This window comes from Oryzias melastigma, unplaced genomic scaffold (assembly GCF_002922805.2).
Source record: "Oryzias melastigma strain HK-1 unplaced genomic scaffold, ASM292280v2 sc00279, whole genome shotgun sequence".
NCBI lineage: Eukaryota > Metazoa > Chordata > Actinopteri > Beloniformes > Adrianichthyidae > Oryzias > Oryzias melastigma.
Window position 1 is genome coordinate 208,134 of NW_023416902.1, and position 21,460 is coordinate 229,593.

General features: G+C 41.0%; 1 protein-coding gene across 1 annotated transcript in view; it reads right to left on the reverse strand.

Moving 5' to 3' along the window:
* Nucleotides 1–21,460, reverse strand: part of LOC112141318 (receptor-type tyrosine-protein phosphatase mu) — a 102,790-nt gene that overhangs the window by 51,984 nt on the left and 29,346 nt on the right. The window contains exon 2 of the mRNA XM_024264425.2: nucleotides 7,205–7,321. Within this exon, the coding sequence (XP_024120193.2) occupies nucleotides 7,205–7,321 (117 nt within the window). The remainder of the gene's footprint in view (nucleotides 1–7,204; nucleotides 7,322–21,460) is intronic.

Genomic DNA, 21,460 nt, shown 5'->3' on the forward strand with positions numbered 1-21,460 from the left:
GTAATCAGTAACCAGATTACTTTTCCAGAGTAATCTGACCAACACTGTCCGGGACCGGGTCGCGGGGGTAGCAGTCTAAGCAAAGATGCCCAGACTTCCCTCTCCCCGGCCACTTCCTCCTGCTCCTCTGGGGACCCCAAGGCGTTCCCAGGCCAGCCGAGAAACATAGTCTCTCCAGCGTGTCCTGGGTCTTCCCCGGGGCCTCCGCCCAGTGGGACATGCCCGGAACACCTCTCCAGGGAGGCGTCCAGGAGGCATCCGGATCAGATGCCCGAGCCACCTCAACAGTAGTGTACCATCTTTAGTAGTGTAGTAAAATATTATTTAGGAATTATGTAGTTTTTGCTCTGAAATGCAGAATAATATTGAATTTCAAGTTATCTGACAAAAACAAAGCTAAATGTATAGCGCGACTGTCACAGGCAGTAAACAAATCTTCCAAGAAAGTGTCGGTGAAGTTTCCTGTTTTCAAAGCAAATCTAGTGAGAGCTTTTTTCTGTTCAAAAATGAGACTGAAGTTCTGCTCACTGACCTAAGTTCTGATAAACTAATTTAACACCAGAGCTTTGACTCCAGATCTTACATCCTTAGGTTATGGTAACTCTTCAACAGTTGATGCAATTATGTAACTCCAGTGGATTCTGAAACGGAGAAACGCAGCCTCTCACTGATACACAGCTCTGTACAACTGAAGTGTGAATGTAATCAACATGAATAGGCTGATTTTGTGGCAAAAAAAGCTGCTTTTCATACCGGATTGGCACCAAAATGTAATGCTCAGAATGTAAAGAGCTGTAGAACATTATGGATGGAAAACTGTTTCAGGTTTTCTAATTAAATGATCTAAAGCAACAGTGCTGTTAATGCTACATTGTTTATGTTATTTCTTAGCTTACCAGGTTGACAAAAAAACTGTTTAAAAGGACAAATCCCATGTCTGTCTATCTGTACTAAATGAAGGTATAAATGATAGTGATTTGATACATATGATTTTGATTTTAACACATCTAGTAAAACGACATGCACATAACAACAAACATTATAACAAAAAACAAGAATCATAGTTTGATTCATGAATTGACTCGGATCGCCACCTGGGTAATGATCCACAGCCCTAATTATATGACACCGCTATTTATAACGGAATTGCCAAAATACCGGACAGGACTGGACCGTGCCATACCGCTCGGTGGAAACGAGGCTTAACACAGAGGCAACAGTGTGGAGTTCCACAGAGGGAGAAAAAAACGTATTATCATGAACACTGACCCACACACTGCGGCACAAACAGCCACACACACACACACCTTTTTCTGAAGCTCCTAACATTGAGACTTTGTATTGACCTCTATTATTTTTTACAGTCAAATCCTGATCCTCCTTTAGCCGTCAGCCTAACCAGGAGTCTGGAATTCACGTTGTGTACATTAGGACCTGCCAAAATTTCGATAACCTTTATGGATTCCAATAAGGTAAATATATTTAAAAAAATGCTCCTAAAAAGTTGAAAATACAAACGCAAATAATAATAAAAAAAACAGATGCACAAAACACACACAGAAACTTAGAGGCACACAAAGATATACAACCAGACAGAAGCATTTCTAGACACACAGGAATGCTGTTTGTGTCTCTGTGGGTTCAGGGTGTATTAATATTTCTAATAGGGCTCTTATCAGCTCTCTGCCAGCTGTACACAGGAAACACAGACACAGATACACACAAAGTATAGCTCGAAGCCAAACACAAACACAGACACACACTCCCCGTCTGTAGTGTGATAACTCCCACAATGCCTTTCTATATTAAAGACTTGGAGGTCAAAACCACTTTTCTTGGTGAGTGTGTGTTACAGTCCTGATCAACACACACACCGGCGCACAGACACACAAGCAAAAAGTTTTAGCCTTTAAAGTGAATCAGAAAACAAATTACACACACTGCTGCAAATGAGGCGTGTTTACAGGTGAGCAAGCCAGAGAGGTTGAGGAAGACAAGCACACACAAACTACATGTAGGTGTGGGGGTGTGTGGGTGTGTGTGTGCTGGGGTGTGCGTGAGAATGTTTGAAGTTTGTCTGAAAAAGAAAGGAACACTGTGTGTTTGCAGTGCGTGTTTGGGTTAATTAGAAAGTTAAAAGGTTTATCTGAATGTTGGCAAGCAGGAGCTTCCTCTTTGAACATTGTGTATGTCTGTGGGTGTGGGGGTGGGTGTCTGTGGGGGTGTGTGTGTATCTGTGTGTGTGTGTGTGGGGGGGGGGTCGTATCTTTGTTTGAGTGTGGGGATGTATTTGTGTGTGTGTAGATCTCAGTCTAAAGCAGCTACTTCTTTTAGATATGAGGCACTCATTAGATCAACCAGGGCTGCCCCGCACTAGCCCATTAGGCCCCCGTCCATCCGGTTTAACTCTCTGTACACTCACTTCCTTCTGCTGATGACCTGGATCAGGTGTGTTTACTCAATCAGAATGTGAAAACACCTGAGTCTGGATCAAGACATTTTAACACAAATTATTATTCTGCGGGCTGGATAGTTTGAGTAAGAAAAGGCTCAATGCTTGGATTCCAGAGCTAACCAACAGCAGCTAACTGGAACCCAGTCCGTTGGTGGACTGAGTCCTGCTCTCAGAGAATCAACTTCCAACAGTCAGGATTCCAGCTCACTTCCCAGGTACCCAATCTTTTCTGTCCCTTTGGTTCTCTCTACTTTAGCCTTTTTTAGTTAAAGCTGTATTAGTTTCTGCTTATCCGCCATTACTAATTTGTAGAAAAATTCCTAAATGTTTTAGCCTTTACTTTCTGAAATGCCAAGTTCTTGTTTTCCAATTATGTTTCTACCCTCAGCCAAACCTTTGCCTGGGGAACTGTTTTCTCTGCAGATCTATGTTATCTTCAGGCAGATATCATATCTTTGTCTTCCTATAAGGACACCAATCAGTAATACAATAATGTATATATTCCATAAGGACAAACCTTGAGAAAACATCTTCCTCTTCTCTACCCTAAATTGTATTTTTCACTGGAAATCTTGACCCCCCCCCCTGTTTTCCAAACAGGAAGTACCTGCTGGTTACAAGAAGTCAAAAAAAGAAATAGACAGCTGTTCCTCATTATATTGGTCAGAATAATCATTATTACTCTATTTTTCTTTAAGGGGCTCTACCATGAAAATTCTACTTTTTGAGGTTTTAAATGCATTTTACTGTTCATTCCTCACAACAAAGAACCCCAAAGTGTTATTTTGATCTGTTCATACATTTAAGAGAAAATCCTCTAAAAACCTGCACTGTAATGAATGAAAACTAGCGGGTGGAAACGTGCTGACGTAAGATCGACACCAACTGCTCCCTCCCGGAAGAGTCCGCTCTGACAGCTCCGCCCCCAGACTAACACAACACTTAATTTTTCCACCGAGGGTTACGGCCCTGGTGTATCCGGCTTTCTTTGTGTATGGCTTGTGTCTGTTTGTGTGCTTGAGTTTGGATGGCTGGGGTGAATGAGTTGGCGTGAATGTGAGTGTTCTTTCTGTAGGTGTCTGAGCTGAGAGCTGCAGCTCTGCAGAGTGTGGCCCCGCCCATCTACACCTGATCCTTATCACACCATCTGCTGTGGACCAGTGACTGAACATCCACACCTGCATAAAAGAGCTGACTTCCCAAGCAGAGTTGGCAGCTTTTGTTACACCCTTTCTGGTGGTCAGCTTGCCCATGGTGTGAACTCCAACTCTACGTTCCTGCCCTTTTTTATGTGGACTTTGGTGGAGCTTATTGTTGAGAGCCTGTGTCAGAAAGTTTGTGTTTTTATTGTTATACTTAACAGACCTGGTGGGTCTCAGTCTGTGACTCTCATGTGGAGAGATTTTTTTTTTTGTTGATGTGATGTAGAAATTAACCCTCTTGATTAACTCCTATTTTTTTTTTCTTTTTTGCAATCTGTGTTAATTTGCGGCTAACAGCAAATTAAAAGCTGCACACCACTACAGTGCTCCAGTCTGGGGTTTCTCGTTTTTACGTTACACCTTCTTTTCCCTTCGGTTGGGCTTATAACACTGAGCTAGTGATGATCAACATTTTAGATGCAGAACACCGCATATTTTCCAGTTGTGTTCTGTCCTGAGTAAATTCCAGCTCAAACAGGTGTTTTTGACTTTACACGGCGCTCCTTTAGGACCCCCCAACCCCTGGTGCGGCACAGCTGTGCAGGAGCCACATGTGTGTGTGTGTGTGTGTGTGTGTTTGTGTTGTGAAACAGTGTAGCAATGGCCAGGCCTACTAAATGCAGATATATCGTATGTGTATCTTTAAATAAGTTTGGATTATCTTTGTGGGAGAAATGCAGACACGCGGCTTTCTTTGGGATGACGTCATGAAGTGGACTGCAACCGCACACAGAGGCAGGCGGCGCTTCAGGAATCGAGCCATTTTACTTCCTGGTAGGAAAAGACTCACGAAAAATAACTCATATTTCATAAATATTTGTTTTTTTAGTGTTTCAAAGGTAACACTGTATATAATCATATACAGTATGTCACAAAAGTGAGTACACCCCTAAGTGAAAGTGTACAAATTGAGCACAAATGATCATTTTCCTTCCCCTTTGTCATGTGAACCATTAGTGTTACACTGTCTCAGGTGTCATCAGTTAGCTGGTGAGTTCAAATTCGATAAAAAAAGCTCTTCCACTCTCTTAACCTGGTCACTGAAAGTTCAACATGGAACTTCATGGCATCAGTTCTCAGAAGACCTGAAAAAACACATTTTTGCTTTACATAAAGATGGCCTAGGCTGTAAGAAAATAGCCAACACTCTGAAACGGTGCTGCAGCACAGTGGCCAAGATCAGGGCGGGCAGGCAGGCAGGCAGGCAGGCAGGTAGATAGGCTTTATTCCGAACTCGTAGTCCAAAAGGTGAAAAAGGATCATAAACAATAGTTTAAAGGCTGAAGAAAATCAGGGTATGGCCCCTTTAACATCTACCTGCTAATCCTATTTTTTTGTGATATTTTTTCGTTACTGAAAGTGATTATTAATTTGTAATTATAAACTGACCAATCTGATGTCTCAGTGAAAGCATGTGGTGCCCGCTGGCCCCACCGTGAACGTTGGATTGACAGAATCTCCTAAGCAACTCTCAGTGGAAGAGGTGTGGACTTCCAACAAGCCTATTCATGATTGGTGACAGTAGTTGTCATAGAAACGTGACTCAGACCGACTCTGACCAATCAGTGTCATCTGGCTTCAAATGGTGGTGCCCCATTGCAGAAAAATTGGCAACTAAATTAGCTTCATTTCGCTGGCTTTGTCCATCTCTATTTACAGTCTATGGGCTCTGTTAATTCTCTGATCCCGTCTGCTGGAGAAACGGGGAATTACAGTTGGACCTGTTATAATGTAGCATGTGCTGTTCTTTCACTACAGCTGTCTCTCCCCATGAATATTCTCTTTCCCATACGTTTTACCACAGTTCCCACCAAAAAGTTCACAATGCATCTGTTCATTGTATATAAGTCTGTTTGTGGCAATAAAAATGCTGAACAGAAAATTTGGCCTAATAAAGTATAAACATTATGCCAAAAATAGAGCAGTAAAATTAAAAGCTGACAAAAATCAAAAACCTCTAAAAGGGACATATTGTTGAAAGAAATGTTTAAGCTACATTTAGCCTGTAGAGCTGTGCAATGACTGTATGAACGTGCACACACAAACAAATACTACCTCACTTGCAGAAACACAATGGAGAACCAGGACATACAAACAGAAGCAGTCACATTCTCCTTTGTTCGCTTGTGGTGGACGATACAGTAACTGGCTCCTCTTTCCCTCTCCCTTGACTTTAGTGTAACAGGACAGTAACCTTCTCTTGCTCCTCTTTCTACGACCACAGTTAAGTCATGTTGAACAGGACCGAAATCCCTTTAATGCATCCTATTTAGGTTAGTTGCCTCCAGTTTCTTCACCTCCTCCCAGAAACCACTTCGCATGTCTTCTCTTCCATCCCTCTGGTAAACAGAACAGCAACCTTCTTCTCTCACCTTGTCTCCTAAATACTTAAGTTAGTTTGAACAGTAACCTCTTCTTCTTCCTTGACTTATTCGCTTATGTAGAACAGGACAGTATCTTCCTCTTCCTCCTTCTCCTTCTGCAGAGCTCCTCCTAAACACAGCCTTACTACCTATTCCACCTTCTCCTCACTCTATTTCTACATAGGCTATGTTGAATAGGACAGTAACCTCTCCTTTCTCCTCCCCCAAAAGTCATTTTAAAAAAGACAGAAACCTCCTCCATTCAGCTCTTCTCCATCCTCCAGTAACTCATGCTGAACAGAACAATAAGTTCCTCCTTCTCTCTCCATAATTCATACAGAAGAGGAAAGAGCCCTCCTCTTTCTGTTTCTCCTCCTGCACACATAAACTCATGTAAAAAAGAACAGTAACCTCCAGTTCCTCCTCCTTCTCCATCTCCGTAACTCATGTTGAACAGGACAGTAACCTCCTCCTCCTTGTGTGTCCTCGCTCAGCCTGTCTTATGCGTGATTGGCTCTGTGATTTACGAGTGCTGCATTGTCATTCGTCAGCAGCCTAACCTCCTTGAGTATGTGACAAACGGGGCTTTGCTTTACGACTGAGGCTCATTGTATTTTGTGTAGTCTGTCCATAACTCAGAGGGAGTGTGGCAGGTCAATAGCAGATAAGACAAAGGCAGCAGGTACAAACATCCCAGTGAGCAGTTCAATACCTCATTACAGCAGAGCAAGCAGCCTGGTCGGGGCTCTTATCGCTCACTGCTGCAGCTGAGCTAAGGACCTTGTCCTGGGCTGAGAAGTTCCAACCGCAGGTCCAGCTACTCTTAATCATTAAGACTACAAACACTATCCGACTGAGCCTGCACTATCTGGATGTAGATTTACCTGATCCCGCCTACATCCTAACATGGGTAAATTTGCTAGTCAATTTTAAAGGAGCCTTTTTGGTTTCAAGTTCATAGAAGAAAAAAAAAAAGAAACTTGGATTTTTAGAGTCACCGTGGTCTTCTAACTAAATAACATGAAACCATCTTAGTTGTCAGAAACATAAAGTCAGGAGTTGTGAGCGACTGAAGAACAAAACCTATGGACTATTTACACCTAAAGCTGTGTGCTGCTCTCCATGGAAATCCACAACATCATCTAGATCTGTTTGGTTAAAGCTGGAAGACAGACAGGGAGTACCTGCAGGAATCCAGGAGCTGCTCGTGGTCCGGTCCCCAGAGTCTCCCTTTTCCCAGTCAAAGTCGTCTTCTTTGGACTGCAGCAGCACACAGTCAGGGGACTGGCCAGATAGACAGGCTGGAATACAGACAGACACCGATGCTGGTTATTAAAAAACACACGACAAGGACAGTAACAGAAAGGAGTCCCACTCCCACGAGGCTTCAAGCATCAGTGAGCTTCACCTGTATCGGTCAGGAGTGTGCCCTTTCTCCACTCAGTTGCATTGATGAAGGACATGACAGTCCTCCAGGTTGAAGTCATTTTGGGGTAAGATCAAAAAGAAACATATGTACGAAAAGCAACATTTAGTTTTAGGTTTGACTCGTCTGTTTTGGATAAGACTTTCCTTTGCCCTAAATACAATTTCTCCTGTTAGATTCCTGTCAAAAAAGTCACAGGTTCACAGGCATTACTATCGAATCAGGAAAAATCAATTCAACACAGTCATTCAAAAAAGACGTCTTTGCAATAGGAATAATCAGGCACTGATGACGAGTTTACATGTTTTTACTTTTAGCATTACTTTAATGATTCATTGATATATAGATAACATCACCACCAATCTTCATGTTGCAGCAGTGATGTCATAAGCAAGAGACAGAGTAGTTTATCACCACCTAAATACACAACATTTAGGGCTGTGTGGATAAAGCTGAAAGCGCTCTGCCATATGCAGGTTAGGAATTCTGATCCTACCAACATTTTTTTAACTGCCTCTGCAGTCAGCTGTCAGCCAACTTTAGCTCCGAGATGTTCTTGTTAGTGTTATTGTACATCCCTGATCTTAACCCATTATTTCCCTTTCGGGGTCATGGGGGTCATGGGGCTGTCCCAGCTACTGCTAAGGACGGCCGGTGTAGGTAGCAGATGTTCTCGGCCTGTCAGATCGGCTCGGGGGCTGGCGCATAGATGACGTGTAAGATTGTGATTGGTCCGGACCATTAGACCACTGTCACGTGACACGGGGAATCACACAGACACTTCCGCCATAACAATGCACAGATTATTCCCGAGTAAAAAACCGAGGAGGTCCGAACAAATACGTTAGGAATCACAAAAGGAGAAGGAATATTTGCAATCAGCCGCAAAAACCTTGACAACGAAATAATCCGATGGAGAGGAATCATCACAGGATAATGATCGTTATTTTAATAGAGAGAAATCAGGCTGGGAAGCATGAAGTTTGAGCTAAAGTGGGTGCTAGCGAGTAGCATGCTAGCTTGTTGTTGGTCACACATTAAAAAAAGAAAGTAATTATTCGCACATATTTTTTCTAAATACATCCTGCCAATGTTGAACTTCTTTCTGGTCGCACGGACCGGATGAAGTCCCGCTAGAATATGCAGCTCACGTTCTGCTCCGTTACACAAACACTGAGGAGAGCAGACGTTAGAGAAGGAGCTGTCAATGCCAAAATAATAAATAATAGCCCAATCAGATCTCAACACTTTTTCCTGTCTTTTTAAAAAATAAACTTTATTGTAAACATCAGTTTCAGTACAGAAAAACAGCAAATTAGCCAACTCGTTTGTTACAGTTGTGTGACGTCATCACTAGTCGCAAGCCCCCGAGCCGATCTGACAGGCCGAGAACATCTGCTACCTACATCGGGTCCACCCTGGACAGGGCTGGAGCGAGCGCCCGCCCTGCTGGTGGGCTCACTAGCGGTGGCGGCAGCCCCGCCTCCTGCTCTGGTGTTTTTGTTTAATCCTTCTCTTATTATTATCTTATTTTTGGGGTGAACACAGACTTTTTTACACATAATGAGCATGCCCGCTGCCATGTTTTGGACCAATGCATTGTAGATAAACTAGTTTGATTGTTTTTTTTCTAATTTAAAGTCATGTTGTTGAACACACTTCTGCCTTTGATCATGTTTAGGGATTTGAATTGTTCTGTTCTGTAATGTTGGCACACCTGGCTGGTTTCATGCATTACAACTTTATGCCTTTGCTGTGAACCGCCTGCTGGCTAAATAAAAGATCCATTCTTGCTTTTGAGTTGGTCTTCTTTTGGGTTGTCCATTCCTAAAGAATGGGTCAAAAATACCTCGTTCTTTATCATATGAAGTCAGAACTGACCCCCCAGCACACCCCCATCTACAGTCTGACTGCTCTTCCTGTCACAAAAACAATACACTTCTGATCATTTATATGCACTTCTGAAAATGGTATAAAATCAAAGCTGGTTGATTACTGTACAAATATGCAAACTACCTTAAAATGTTGTTGATTTTCCTCCTTCAAATTCTACCAATGGAGGTTTGTAGCCAGAAAAGAAATCAGAAAAACCTTCATTTGCATTTGTATTGGTACAATCTCCTTTACAAACTGGAATGACAGGATAAAAGACAGAAAGAGGATTATGAATGCAGAGATTCAGGGAGCAGAGGGCGTTCCTTCTATATCTTTAACTAGCGTGGTTGTGGATTTTGTTCATGTTAGGTTTGTGCATTTATTTAAACACAAATGTGGAGGTCTTTAAAAAGCAAAGGATTTTTTCTCTCCCGTTTAGCTTAATTAACAGGAGCATTAGCTTGATTGCTATGATGTTGTGACTTATGTGTTACTGATGCTAAACTAAAGAATCCAAAGTTGTGTGAGAAGATGATTTCAATCTTCATTTATTAATCTATTTTGAGCAGCAAAATTATTAACCCGTTCATATGTGGAGATCACTCGACAGAATACTTTGATAACAAATATTTAATATCTACCATAAGATACTAAATAAAGACAAGATCCTCAGTTCTGAAAAACAGTTGATAGATGTGATGGAAGCTAAATCCTATGATTGATGTCGAGTTCAGTTACTTTTGTTTCACATTTGTCAGTTCAGAGATATTGTCTTTAGATAAATCAACCTGTAAAGACAGAGGAACCACCATTACAAGATGATATCATATTTTAATCCTTAAATTAACCTATAATTACTTTGGTGTTCGGTAGACAGAAAACGTCATTCAAAGGTGAATAAAAGTAATAAAAAAATCCTAACTGATTTGATCATAATTCATGCGTGAGAGGGTAAATACTTTGATAGAAGACAAAATGGTGCAACATAAAAAACAGAAACAGAGGAAACTGAGCTAACCTTTCCTTTTAGCATTTCTATTTTCAAAATTAAGTAAAAAGAACATAGGTCATAGAATTTTATTCCAGCTTTATCGTCACAAAATATTTATGACAATGAATCTTAGCAGGTCTACTGCATGTCAGATGTTCTTATTAGGTAGAAGTAATAAAAAAACTCGAGATAGTGGCCTCATGTTGGCGCTCCACATCAGCTGTGCACAAAAACCTGCACACAAACAAAAACTTGCACATACAGGAAAGCGTCATCTAAGATACTTTGTTCTTACTGCACACAAGTTAGAAGGTCCATAAGAAAAACCAATAAATGAAGGATTGCTGCACCCCATGATTGACCAAGTCTCTGTAGGTCAGTGTCTTCCACCTGAGTAAACGAGTCACAGGAGGAGCCCCCCGAAAACAACAACAGCAGACCCGTCTGAGAGATGAGCCTGAGTGGTGACAGGGCCGTAGCTGCAGCCGTACCCGCATGAAAACGCTCTGCTACATTGCAGACTTCAGAGGGATCCACTTCTAGTTCATTAAATTTCCCAGCATGCTCTGTGCTGCCTCCTCACACACACACATGTAACCCTCCTCCTTCCTGTGACTCAAAAGACGCTAAATCCCTCCATTCATGGCCATGCACACAGCACTGTGCACGTGGGAGTGTAAATATATTCTGTAGCATCAGGGGCTTTGACGCCTCGTCAGCCTCTTTAGTGTAATGAGTAAGTGTGTGTGTGTGTGTGTGCTTGTGTGTGCGTGACAGAACACAGTTGTGTGTGAGCATAAGTGTCATCCAAAAGTGTTGACATTAAATAGCTGGAAGGCTCATTTTCTTTCTTTATAGCAGAAGGCTCATTAAACACACACACACACATGAACACACACACACAAAGGTCCCGCCGGGCAGTGTTAGCTCATCAACTGATACCAGACACAATCTGTTTAATCTGCTGCAATGAATTTGCAACTACACAAAAACACAAACACACAGTGCAGAGTTTCAGTCTCTGCGAGGACTCCCATAATCTCTCAAGTGAAGTTCATGGCTGAGCGTTCAGCAGCAGAGGATGAATCCAGAAAAGCCCAAACCCACACCTGACCAAAACCAGAATCCAGACCAGATTCAAACTTGAAATCAAATCAAACTTAAACCAGATCAGTCAAAAACCAAGCTTGGACCAAAACACAGACCAAACAGGGCCGGATCTATCCAGCCCCAGTTGGGGGTGCAAACAGAATACCCAGGGTGGGGGTGGGGGGTTGGGTGTAATGAGAGGTTGGGGTGTTAAGTCCTCCCAAGCCCCTAAAATGCATTAAAGAAATGATGCTAACTGTGCTATAACTATCGTCTCCTGTGATCCACTTGGTTTGTCTTCAGTGTTTTCTGTAGGACGCCATTCCTGACATCACCCTCTGTGTTTACCCGGGTTTGGACCGGTACAAATGTGACATTGGGAAGAGCCCCGTTGACGCTACATTCTTTGAAATTCAACGATTTAGCTGTGATTGAGTGAGTAAGTCTCACAACTTTTTTTTTATACCTTTTGTGTATTTTTGGTTACTATAGTTACAGCCTGTCTGTTTATCAATCTCTTTTTGTCCTTTGTAAAAACATATATTTTTTTTATTTATTTATTGTGTACTTTGTGCCTTTTTTATTTATTTACTTTTAAGTTTATCTTCAGTGTAGTTTTTATGTCATTTTGATTATTTTTTTAAAGACATTTATATATATGATGATGTTCAATCTGTTTAGTCATTTATTCTTTTAAGTTTTTTGCCTTTTAATTATTTATTTTGTGTATTTTTTGTCACATTTGCTTATTTAGTTATTAGTTATTTAAGTTAAGTTTATGAATACTAAACTATTAAAAATATTAAAACAGCCAAAAGGCTTTCTTTGTCACAGATCATAAAAAAATCTAAATCATCAAAGTACCAAACCAACATGCTGTTACAAGAGAAACACTTGATTCATGTTTTAAAATAGTGAGAACTCCCTGGATGATCAAATCTTTAGCGTTAACCCGAGGCATCTCTGCACTCAGCATTTTGGGAGTAGTTGTCTTTCCTAGGTAAAGTAAATGCTCATAACTTTCAGCTGCTGTTGTGGTGACTGCAGATTGTCTTTTCCTACAGAGCATGTCTGCATCTGAAGGATTTAGGTTCAAGCCCAGCATCTGAAATCCTGCTACGCAGTTTTGGTATTTCATTGATTTTTTTTTTCTTTTTTTGCTAATTTACTAACAACACGCTATAAACTTTTTTTAAGTTATACATAGTTACCACAAATAAATCTAGTCTATTAGTCTAGTCTACAGTGGTTAAATATTTGTTGTTTTAAAATATCTGGAATATATATATACATGATTATGTGTGAACAGTCACTTTCTAAATATATTGACTAACATATTTACGACATTTAGTTTTACATTTAACATTTGTTGTCAATCTTACCTTTCTTTGTCTGGAATACAGAATTTCTCCTGTTAATTTACTGTGAGGAATTTTGACAGAAAGTTGACAGAAATTTTGTATTTAAGACAAACAAAAGTCGAATCCAAACAAGAAAAATCATATTCATAACAGTAATGTTAAATGTAAAACTAGATGTGCTATTCATATATTTTTTTTTGTTTGACTTTGGAGTCAAACTGACTCGTTATACAGTTTACATTCTCACTCAGTCCAATATCTATCTGCTATGTTCATAAAAAGATGCTGATATGAGAAATGAAACAGAATCAGTAGTTGGTAAATATATTGGATTGTAAATCAGACTGTAAAAGAGTCTGTGTCTCATCACCCACAAACTTCACTGAACACATTTCAAATGTGGTTATCTGGGTTTTTGTCATAGAGAAACCACTTTAGATTTTTGAAGTGGGGATGCATGAAACAAGTGGGAGTTTAGCTAATATGCTTCCAAAATACAGTTCCTTAAAGCACATATGGTCTGTGGAATTATTATTACTCCGTTTTTTTAAAGGACTTGAAACATTAATAGTATGACTTGTGACCTGACTTGGGACTTGACTGTTTTTGACTTGGGACTCGACTCAGACTGGAGGACAAAGATCGAGACTTACTTGAGACTTGCGAAACAATGACTTGGTCCCACCTCTGCACATTGGTGAAAAGGCTCTTTAAATTGTTTCTTACAGAACAAAACCGCTTTTCTCTGCAGATCAGCTGATTCACGTTGATCCTGAGAATTGAAGGTTTTGACAAAAAAAAAGCTTCAAAGGCAAAAAACAACATATCTGCTAGTGCTGATGGTTATATTAGTCTTTTCGACCAAAAGACTAAACCATATGTATTTTTTGACCGAAATGTGCAGTGGGGGTGGGGGTGGCTCTGGGTGGTGATGATGTTCCGGTCTTGGACTTCCTTCCAGCTAATGATTTTCAGCCGCCATTTTTTCTGCCTCCAGATCCCACTTCATAAAACAAACAGTCTTCCTGTGAAGCACTCAGGGGAGAAAAAGTGCTTGCAGCTGATTATACCTCAATAATAAACTGAAGTAATGCACCACGGTTTGTACTGAGTAACGCTAACAGTGTCTAAGCAGGGATAAAATTAATTAGTTAGATTACTCTGCTACTTAACTTCTAACACCTTTAGTAATTCAGTTATTTTCAAACTGCGTTAATGCAAACACTGGAGGCCACAATATGAAAACTACTGATCCCAGGATTTTGATCCTGTAGCAGTCAGCTACTTCTTTGGAGGTGTGCATCCCATAATTGCGAATAGAGTGTTTCAGTTAAACTGCCATGGCCGAGTCAGACCCGCCCTTCTGGTTCCACTCACACTTGTCCCCAATTTATATTAGCCCAGAATATATAACTGGATTCCTGCACAATATGTATGCTGGTTTAATCAGTTAGATAATGAGATAAGAATTTGAATACATTGACTTAGTCTCATATGGCCCCAACATGGAAACACTTTGGACCTAATCCCTTCCATGGCCTCACTGTCTATGAAAGAAACGCCTGTCTCTCTTCTCACTGACCATTTCCCTGTTATCTTTGACTTCACAGCACATCGTCCTGTATCAATGCCTCCCACCCCAGAACGTTTCCATCTCATTATCACCTCCTCACCAGCTGCAGCTTTACTGCTTTTAATAACTCTCCCCAGAAAATCACAAACAAAATGACTTCTACTCACAGCCCAGGTGTCATCATCTCCTGCTTCTACTCCACGTGCTCAAACATTCCAGATCATTTTGCTCCTTTCGGAGTTCATCTTTCCTTTTGCTGAATGACATCCTCAAGTGGTGCTGCATACAAGCTGTGTGTGTCTCTCAAGGAATGTCAAGAGATAGTCTGTCAGAGTGTCATAAGTCAGTGAGAGTTTCTATGCCTGTCTAAGATGATCTTTGGCTGAAGTCTTCTCTTCTCCCTACCCCTAAATTCAACCCTTCAAACCGGGAGTTATGCAAAAATAGTGTCTCAAAATTCAGACGTCACTTCCACTCCAGCATGGAGCTTCCAGCACTCAAATATACGCAAAGCTGTTTTCTAACTTTAAAAGGTCATGCTACAACACAAAGGCATTACTTAGATGTAAACTTCTGTACTTCGGAGCACACGCACGTGAAGAAAAGTGCTTCTCCTCCACGGCACAGGGCAATGCCGTTCACCCTCACAACGAAGGTCTCTGAATCCCTCCGCTTGGAGACAAATAACGCCCAATATAGTAACATGCAAAAGAAATTCTTTAATCTCAAAGTGCAAAAATGACTGCTTTTTTTATTACTGATGTGCAAAATAAATGGTTGCTCATTAAATGGAACTTCTCAAAAACATATGCATGTACTTGATTCTAACAGATTCTAACAGATTAGAATCAAGCACACCTCTCCACCAGAATCCGGTGTATTTAGCGCGGTGGTTGGACAGGTTACTGTTGTTCCCGCCTTTTCTGTTTCGTTTTTACTACATCAGTAAAAACGTAACAGAAAAGAAAACAATATCATCAATGTATGGTTTTTCGTTTCTCATTGTCAGGTCATCTGCTCCACTCCCGCCCCGCCCCCCCGCCCCCGTCCCGTCCCTGGTTTGTTCTCCTGGTTTTGTTACGTTTAAGTGTTTGTTTCTGCCAACAAATCGGGTCTCCTGCATTTGGGGACTTCACCGCCACCCATGACATTATAAAGACAAAATAAAATAATCATTTGACAGAGCACTTCTGATAGCAAAATCCTTCAAACTGATGTGTGTGGTTTGATGCTCCAAGTTACAACCTTAGTGACCAAAATCTAGTTTGTTACTCAATAAAAAAATCTTAACATATTATATATATATATATATATATATATAACAAATTATTAAATTATTTTACGAAAACATTTACATGTGTGTTAATTAAAAAATATTATGTTGAATTCAAACAGTGAGGAAGTCACAACATAAAACAACCTCAGATAATAAAGACTTTTTCCTAAGTAACTCCTTAAATCTCTAATCTGTCTTTTCTCTCTGGTTTTCTATCAACATTTCTATGAAGAATTTTGCTTTCTGTCACAAATGAGTTTTTTTCTTTTCCTTAGCAAAGCTAAAAAGACTCCTTTACACTCTAAGAGGAGAGCTCCAGTCACCTTTTGTCTGAACCTGATGAGGACATTTAGTATTTTCGATAATTTTTTTAAGAAAACAGCATAAAATCAATTAATAAATAGTATGAACATGTCTTTATTGTCTTCTAACTGTAAACTCACAACATGCAGAAAAAACAAGAACAGATTTAGCAAAGGGAGCAGATTGACAGAAAATGCTCTTTTCTTAATTCTTTCTCCAGAGGATTCATATCATAACAAAAAGAGCTTAGAAATATTTACATTTTTTGAATTCTTGCCATGATATCACTGACAGTAAAGATGCAGCTCTCTAATGCTGCAGAGAGACTACAATAAAGTTAATAGTGGATTCATGCCTGTTATATTTATAAAATACAGTTCTTATAAATGTTCTATGAATTAATGTTGTTGTATTTATCCGCCACGTCTTAAAGTCCGCTCAGTGAAAACGACCGACTTTAAACTGATCCTCTGTGTTTACTTTTATAGACCACACACGGGACAGTCCGTTAGCATTAGCGGCTATTATCGTAGCATGCTAGCATCAATGTGTAACAACAGCACTGAAGAATCTCCTCTGCTAGCTGCAGCTTTCATGTCTGCACTTTGCAAGAGCTGACTTTACGCCGGACTACGGATTGATGATGGCACAGTTGTTAAGGAGAACATTTTGAATTGGCACTTCAAGTCATAAACGTTGCTGACCCCTGTACTAGATCATCAGAATCTCTGGATGTAGACATGGAAAATAGGTGCAGCACATCCGGCTCGCATCTGGTATATTGTGGATTGTGCTGTTGCAAAATCCTTTGTCAGAAGGAGATTCACATCCAGAGAAGTAGATAAGAACTGCCTTTATCTAGCAACTAACATGGTTTTACAGGATTGCGGTTTCTAAAGTATTAAGAAACACAATAAACCCTAAATTGAAATCAATATATATTCTACAAATCTATAGAACTCAGCCATGTAAATATAATAATAAACCAATAAGGTAATTTGAATGAGTTACACAAACACATTACATGAATTAGGATGCTTCATCAAATCACCACTGGATGGCACTCCGAACAAAAAACGCGCCTTCTTTTGCAACGATTTAGCTTACTCAAAAACACAGACAGAAACTTAAAACAAAATGCGTCAGTTAAAATGGAATGTAAATCAATGAACTTAATAAGGATAAATTATCGACAACTGACATTCATGAGACGTACACCAGTCTGAGCAACCCAAATAAACTGTGTTGGCTCTCAAGCCCCTCAGCAACAGGATGAAGGAATGCTGGGTAATGTAGTCCCAAATAATAACATGGACTTTTCTACAAAAACATTAATGCAATCAAACAGTTGAACTCTTGTATTTTTATATTTGAGAGCATGGCAATAATTATTAATCTAAAATGAGAATACCATGATTTAAAAAATGCACTCATTTGTCTGTATTTAAGTACCGTATTTCGTCGTATTAAGTCGCAGTTTTTTAATAGTTTGGCCAGGGGTGCGACTTCTACTCAGGAGCAACTTATTTGTGATTTTTTTTTTTTTTTTACATAAAAAGGCTTGTATATTCGTTAATTTCCCCACCTACAACCAGTTGCCTTTTAGCGGTTGTTTCCTACTAACAACCACTAGAGGGCGCTGTAAGTTTGTGTGTCAGCATTTGCTGCTGTCTGCTGATAGAAACGCAGAAGAAGTGCCGTCCAAAACAAATATGGCCGAGAGTCTGATCATTCTCATGAACGTTATGATGTTTTTTGCATCAAGACATGAATATTTTTGTTTTTATTTTTCTCGCTATGGACAAATGCAGGACAGCAAGCATCAAACTGGGTGATTTTAGATGCTTTTGTGGAGCTCTTTAAAATAAATAACGTAACCTCATCCGTATCTTCTGTGCATTTTAAATGAGAAATACAGTCAAACCCTCCGCCATGTAGCAATGAAGCTAAAAGATAGCTTCTCCACACACAAGGATTGAGCATTAAACTTGACGCACATCAAAAGAGGCAGCGGACTCGAATTTGACGCTTGAATCGCATTCGCTGTCAAATGCAACATTAGGTCGGGCTTGTTGAATTTGTTCATCAATGTTGGACTTTTCTATTAAAAGTGCGACTTATACTCCGGAGCGACTTAATAGTCCGGAAAATACGGTATTCACTAATAAAATGATCATTTGAGATTAAATGATTCCCTTCCAACCTTTCCAACTTGTTTCTCCTCTTAGCTCGGGTCCTCTACCAGAGGTCTGGGAGTTTGAGGGTCCTGCAGTATCTTAGCTGTTCGTAGCACTGCTTTTTCTGGACTGAGATGTCTGAGGTCTTTCCAGGGATCTGCTGTAGCCACTCCTCCAGTTTGGAGGTTACAGCCCCGAGTGCTCCAACTACCACGGGCACCACTGTCACTTTCACCTTCAAGCTTTCTCCAGTTCCTCTCTGAGTCTCTGGTATTTCTCCAGTTTCTCATGTTCCTTCTTCTTCATGTTACCATCGCTTGGTACTGCTACATCAACCACAACAGCTTTCCGGATCTGTGCTCTCTCATTCTCTACCACTTTCTATCACTTTCCCATTCAGACTTTGGGGTTTCCAGTCTGTATTCTGCATATTTCAACTCAAAAGCTTTAATCAGTTTCAAAATTAATTGTTAGAAGCTGTTTCTGAAAAAGGGCAACAGCACCAGCTTTTAAAAGCCCCTCTGGTGGGCTTACCTGGTTGTTGGTTAGTTTTTGGTCAATGAAGGTCAGGTTTTTAAAAGTTAAAATGATATTGTTGAAATCAAAATGTGAATTCCCAAAAGATGCTGATGTAATTAGATTTACATATTGTGTCTTGATACTATAAAATAAATGCTTCTCTATGTGTTTCTGATGATTCCCTGGATTGTTTTCTGTGGTGCACAGTGTGATGAGCTGTCAATCTCACTACATTCACCTGCCTCCCATTGGTATTGTGGTCACCATGGTGACAGGTCTAACACATCCTATGATAAGAGCTGTTCACCAATCATCAAAGCATTTCTAACATGCACATTCTCTGCACTCAATGTTCTGCTAGACCATTCCAGCGAGGACATGGAGTTGCCCCCAGTGCTCTGGAACCCCAGCAGCATTTCTTCTTTGGTTCCTTTGGCACTCCTATCCGTCTCGCTCTGCTAGCTTGGCCTCATTTGGTTGGAAGAAAACAAAGGAGATACTTGTCGCTTTTCTTCTTCACCTCAGCAGGAAATGAGACAAAAGCACACACACACAGCTCCAGGGACCCTCACGTAAACACCCGAATGGTGTGTGATGACAGAGCGATGACAGGAAGCAGAAAACACACCCCGAGGACACACACACGCTTTAACGCATGTGAGCAAACAGCAGCAGTAATTAATCATAATGTACAGGCATTGATTGTCGGCCCTCTTTATTCTCCTGCTGCCTGATCGATAACTCCGACTCGCTGCTCATCTCCTTAAACTTGTAGAGGAGGCAGCAGATTTAACCCGTCACATCCCATGTCAGGCCGTGAAATGAGAGTGGACCCAGAAATACACACTGTAATGCAGCAGAATTTATTTAAAAAAAAGAAAAGAAAAAAACTACAGGAAGCACAGAAAACAACTTGATATCTACGTGTTCACCATGTCTAATACGTGTCAAATGAGATGTCCAATATTTTCCAGAGGAACTTCGGGCAGGAGTCTCCAGACAAAAGACAAAATCAAAAAAATTCTGAAAGCACTTGAAAGAAAAAAAAGACCCAACGCCCAAAAGAGAAAAGGGAAGTTTTGCTTAAAAAAAGAAAGCAATCATCCAACCTATAAGTTTTAGAAAAAAGGGGAAACATAAATCCATCTGACGAAAAGCAACACAATCAAGGGGCAGGCATAAATCAGCGGTCAAGGAAGAAACGTGGTCAGAATCAAGAAATTGAAACTGAACGGAGGACAATCTGGCCTAAGACGATTCTTTTGCAGATATCTGCTGCATGGAGCCTGCTTAAACAGGCTGTAACACAGGTGGGAAGCAAGAGGTTGATTACCTGAAAGTGCTGCAAGCAGTGAGTAGTGCTAGATAACCCTGGGCTCACACGGCTAGCGTTACAGCTCCGATGCGAGCACCGCAGTCAATCCCACTGCAGGCGTTCACGTCCTGCGTCTGCGGTCAGGCCTCTGCGGTCAAGCCTTTGCGGTGAGTTCTCTGCGGTGAGGCCTCTGTGGTCAAGCCTCTGCGGTCAGGCCTCTGCGGTCAGGCCTCTGCGGTCAGGTCTCTGCGGTCAGGTCTCTGCAGTCAGGCCTCTGCGGTGAGGCCTCTGCGGTCAGGCCTCTGCGATCAGGCCTCTGCGGTCAGGTCTCTGCGGTCAGGTCTTTGCGGTGAGGCCTCTGCGGTCAGGCCTCTGCGGTTAGGTCTCTGCGGTCAGGTCTCTGCGGTCAGGTCTCTGCGGTGCTGCACATTCGTTTCATTTGGTCCAAATTTCACCGGACAATGCAGTTGAACTGCAGCAAATAAAGGGGGGCTTACCGTGAACATATGTGAGTTTTAGTTTTGCGAGGTCGGCAGCAGAGTCTGTAGCTGCAACCTGTAGCTGTAGCGAATATGAGTCATTGGCTGTAGCTAGACCGCTCCCGCATCGCACCTGAGCTGTGACGCTAGCCATGTGAGCCCAGGGTTAACGACCCAGCAAACACTGGCACTACCACATACTGAAAGATCCAGTGACAAACCACTTGACCAACCAATCAGCAAATCCATCAACCATTTAACCAAGCTGTGTACAGAAGATATTTTCAAGTCCAGAAGGCGTTGGCCTTCTTCACTTACAATTCCCAGGCAGAAATATTGTATTTAAAACAACACAGTAACTAATCTATGAATCTCCACATTATGAAGGCAACGGCATTCTTAAGGATGATAATAAAGAGACTGCAAAGGCTTATTTTAGTACTGTAAAAGTAAAGACAGTTTCCACAACTTGTCTATCCTTCTGTCAAGGTGTGTCACTGTACAATCATACTTTCAGCAGAGCTGCAGACAGTGAGGCTTGACAGCAGGTTTGTAAGTAAATCTTTTACAATAACTTATATAAGCTCTTCTGAACCTCAGCTCCAAGAACAGTGCGGTTTCCATCCTGGTCGTGGAACAGTGGATTTGGAGGTGTTCAGAATTTCTAGAAGCAGCCAGGTTCCAGAGGGGATCAGGTTTGGAGACCACAGGATTTCATCTCTGCTCTTTGCAGATGATGTTGTCCTGTTGGCTTCATGGAGCCAGGACCTCCAGCATGAATTGGAGCGGTTTGCAGCAGAGTGTGAAGCGGCTGGGATGAGGGTCAGCGCAGATGTTACAGGCATATCCCACTGGGCGGAAGCCTGGAGAGACTACGCTGGAGAGGGTACGTCTCTCAGCTACTAAAATATTAGTCGACTATTAGAGCTGGGCGATATGGCAAAAAAAGAAAATCACGATTTTTTTTTTATTTTATTTCACATTTTCGATTTTATAATGATTTTAATTGAAAGAAGTAAATTTTGAACAAATACTTATATTTATTTGTTTATATGT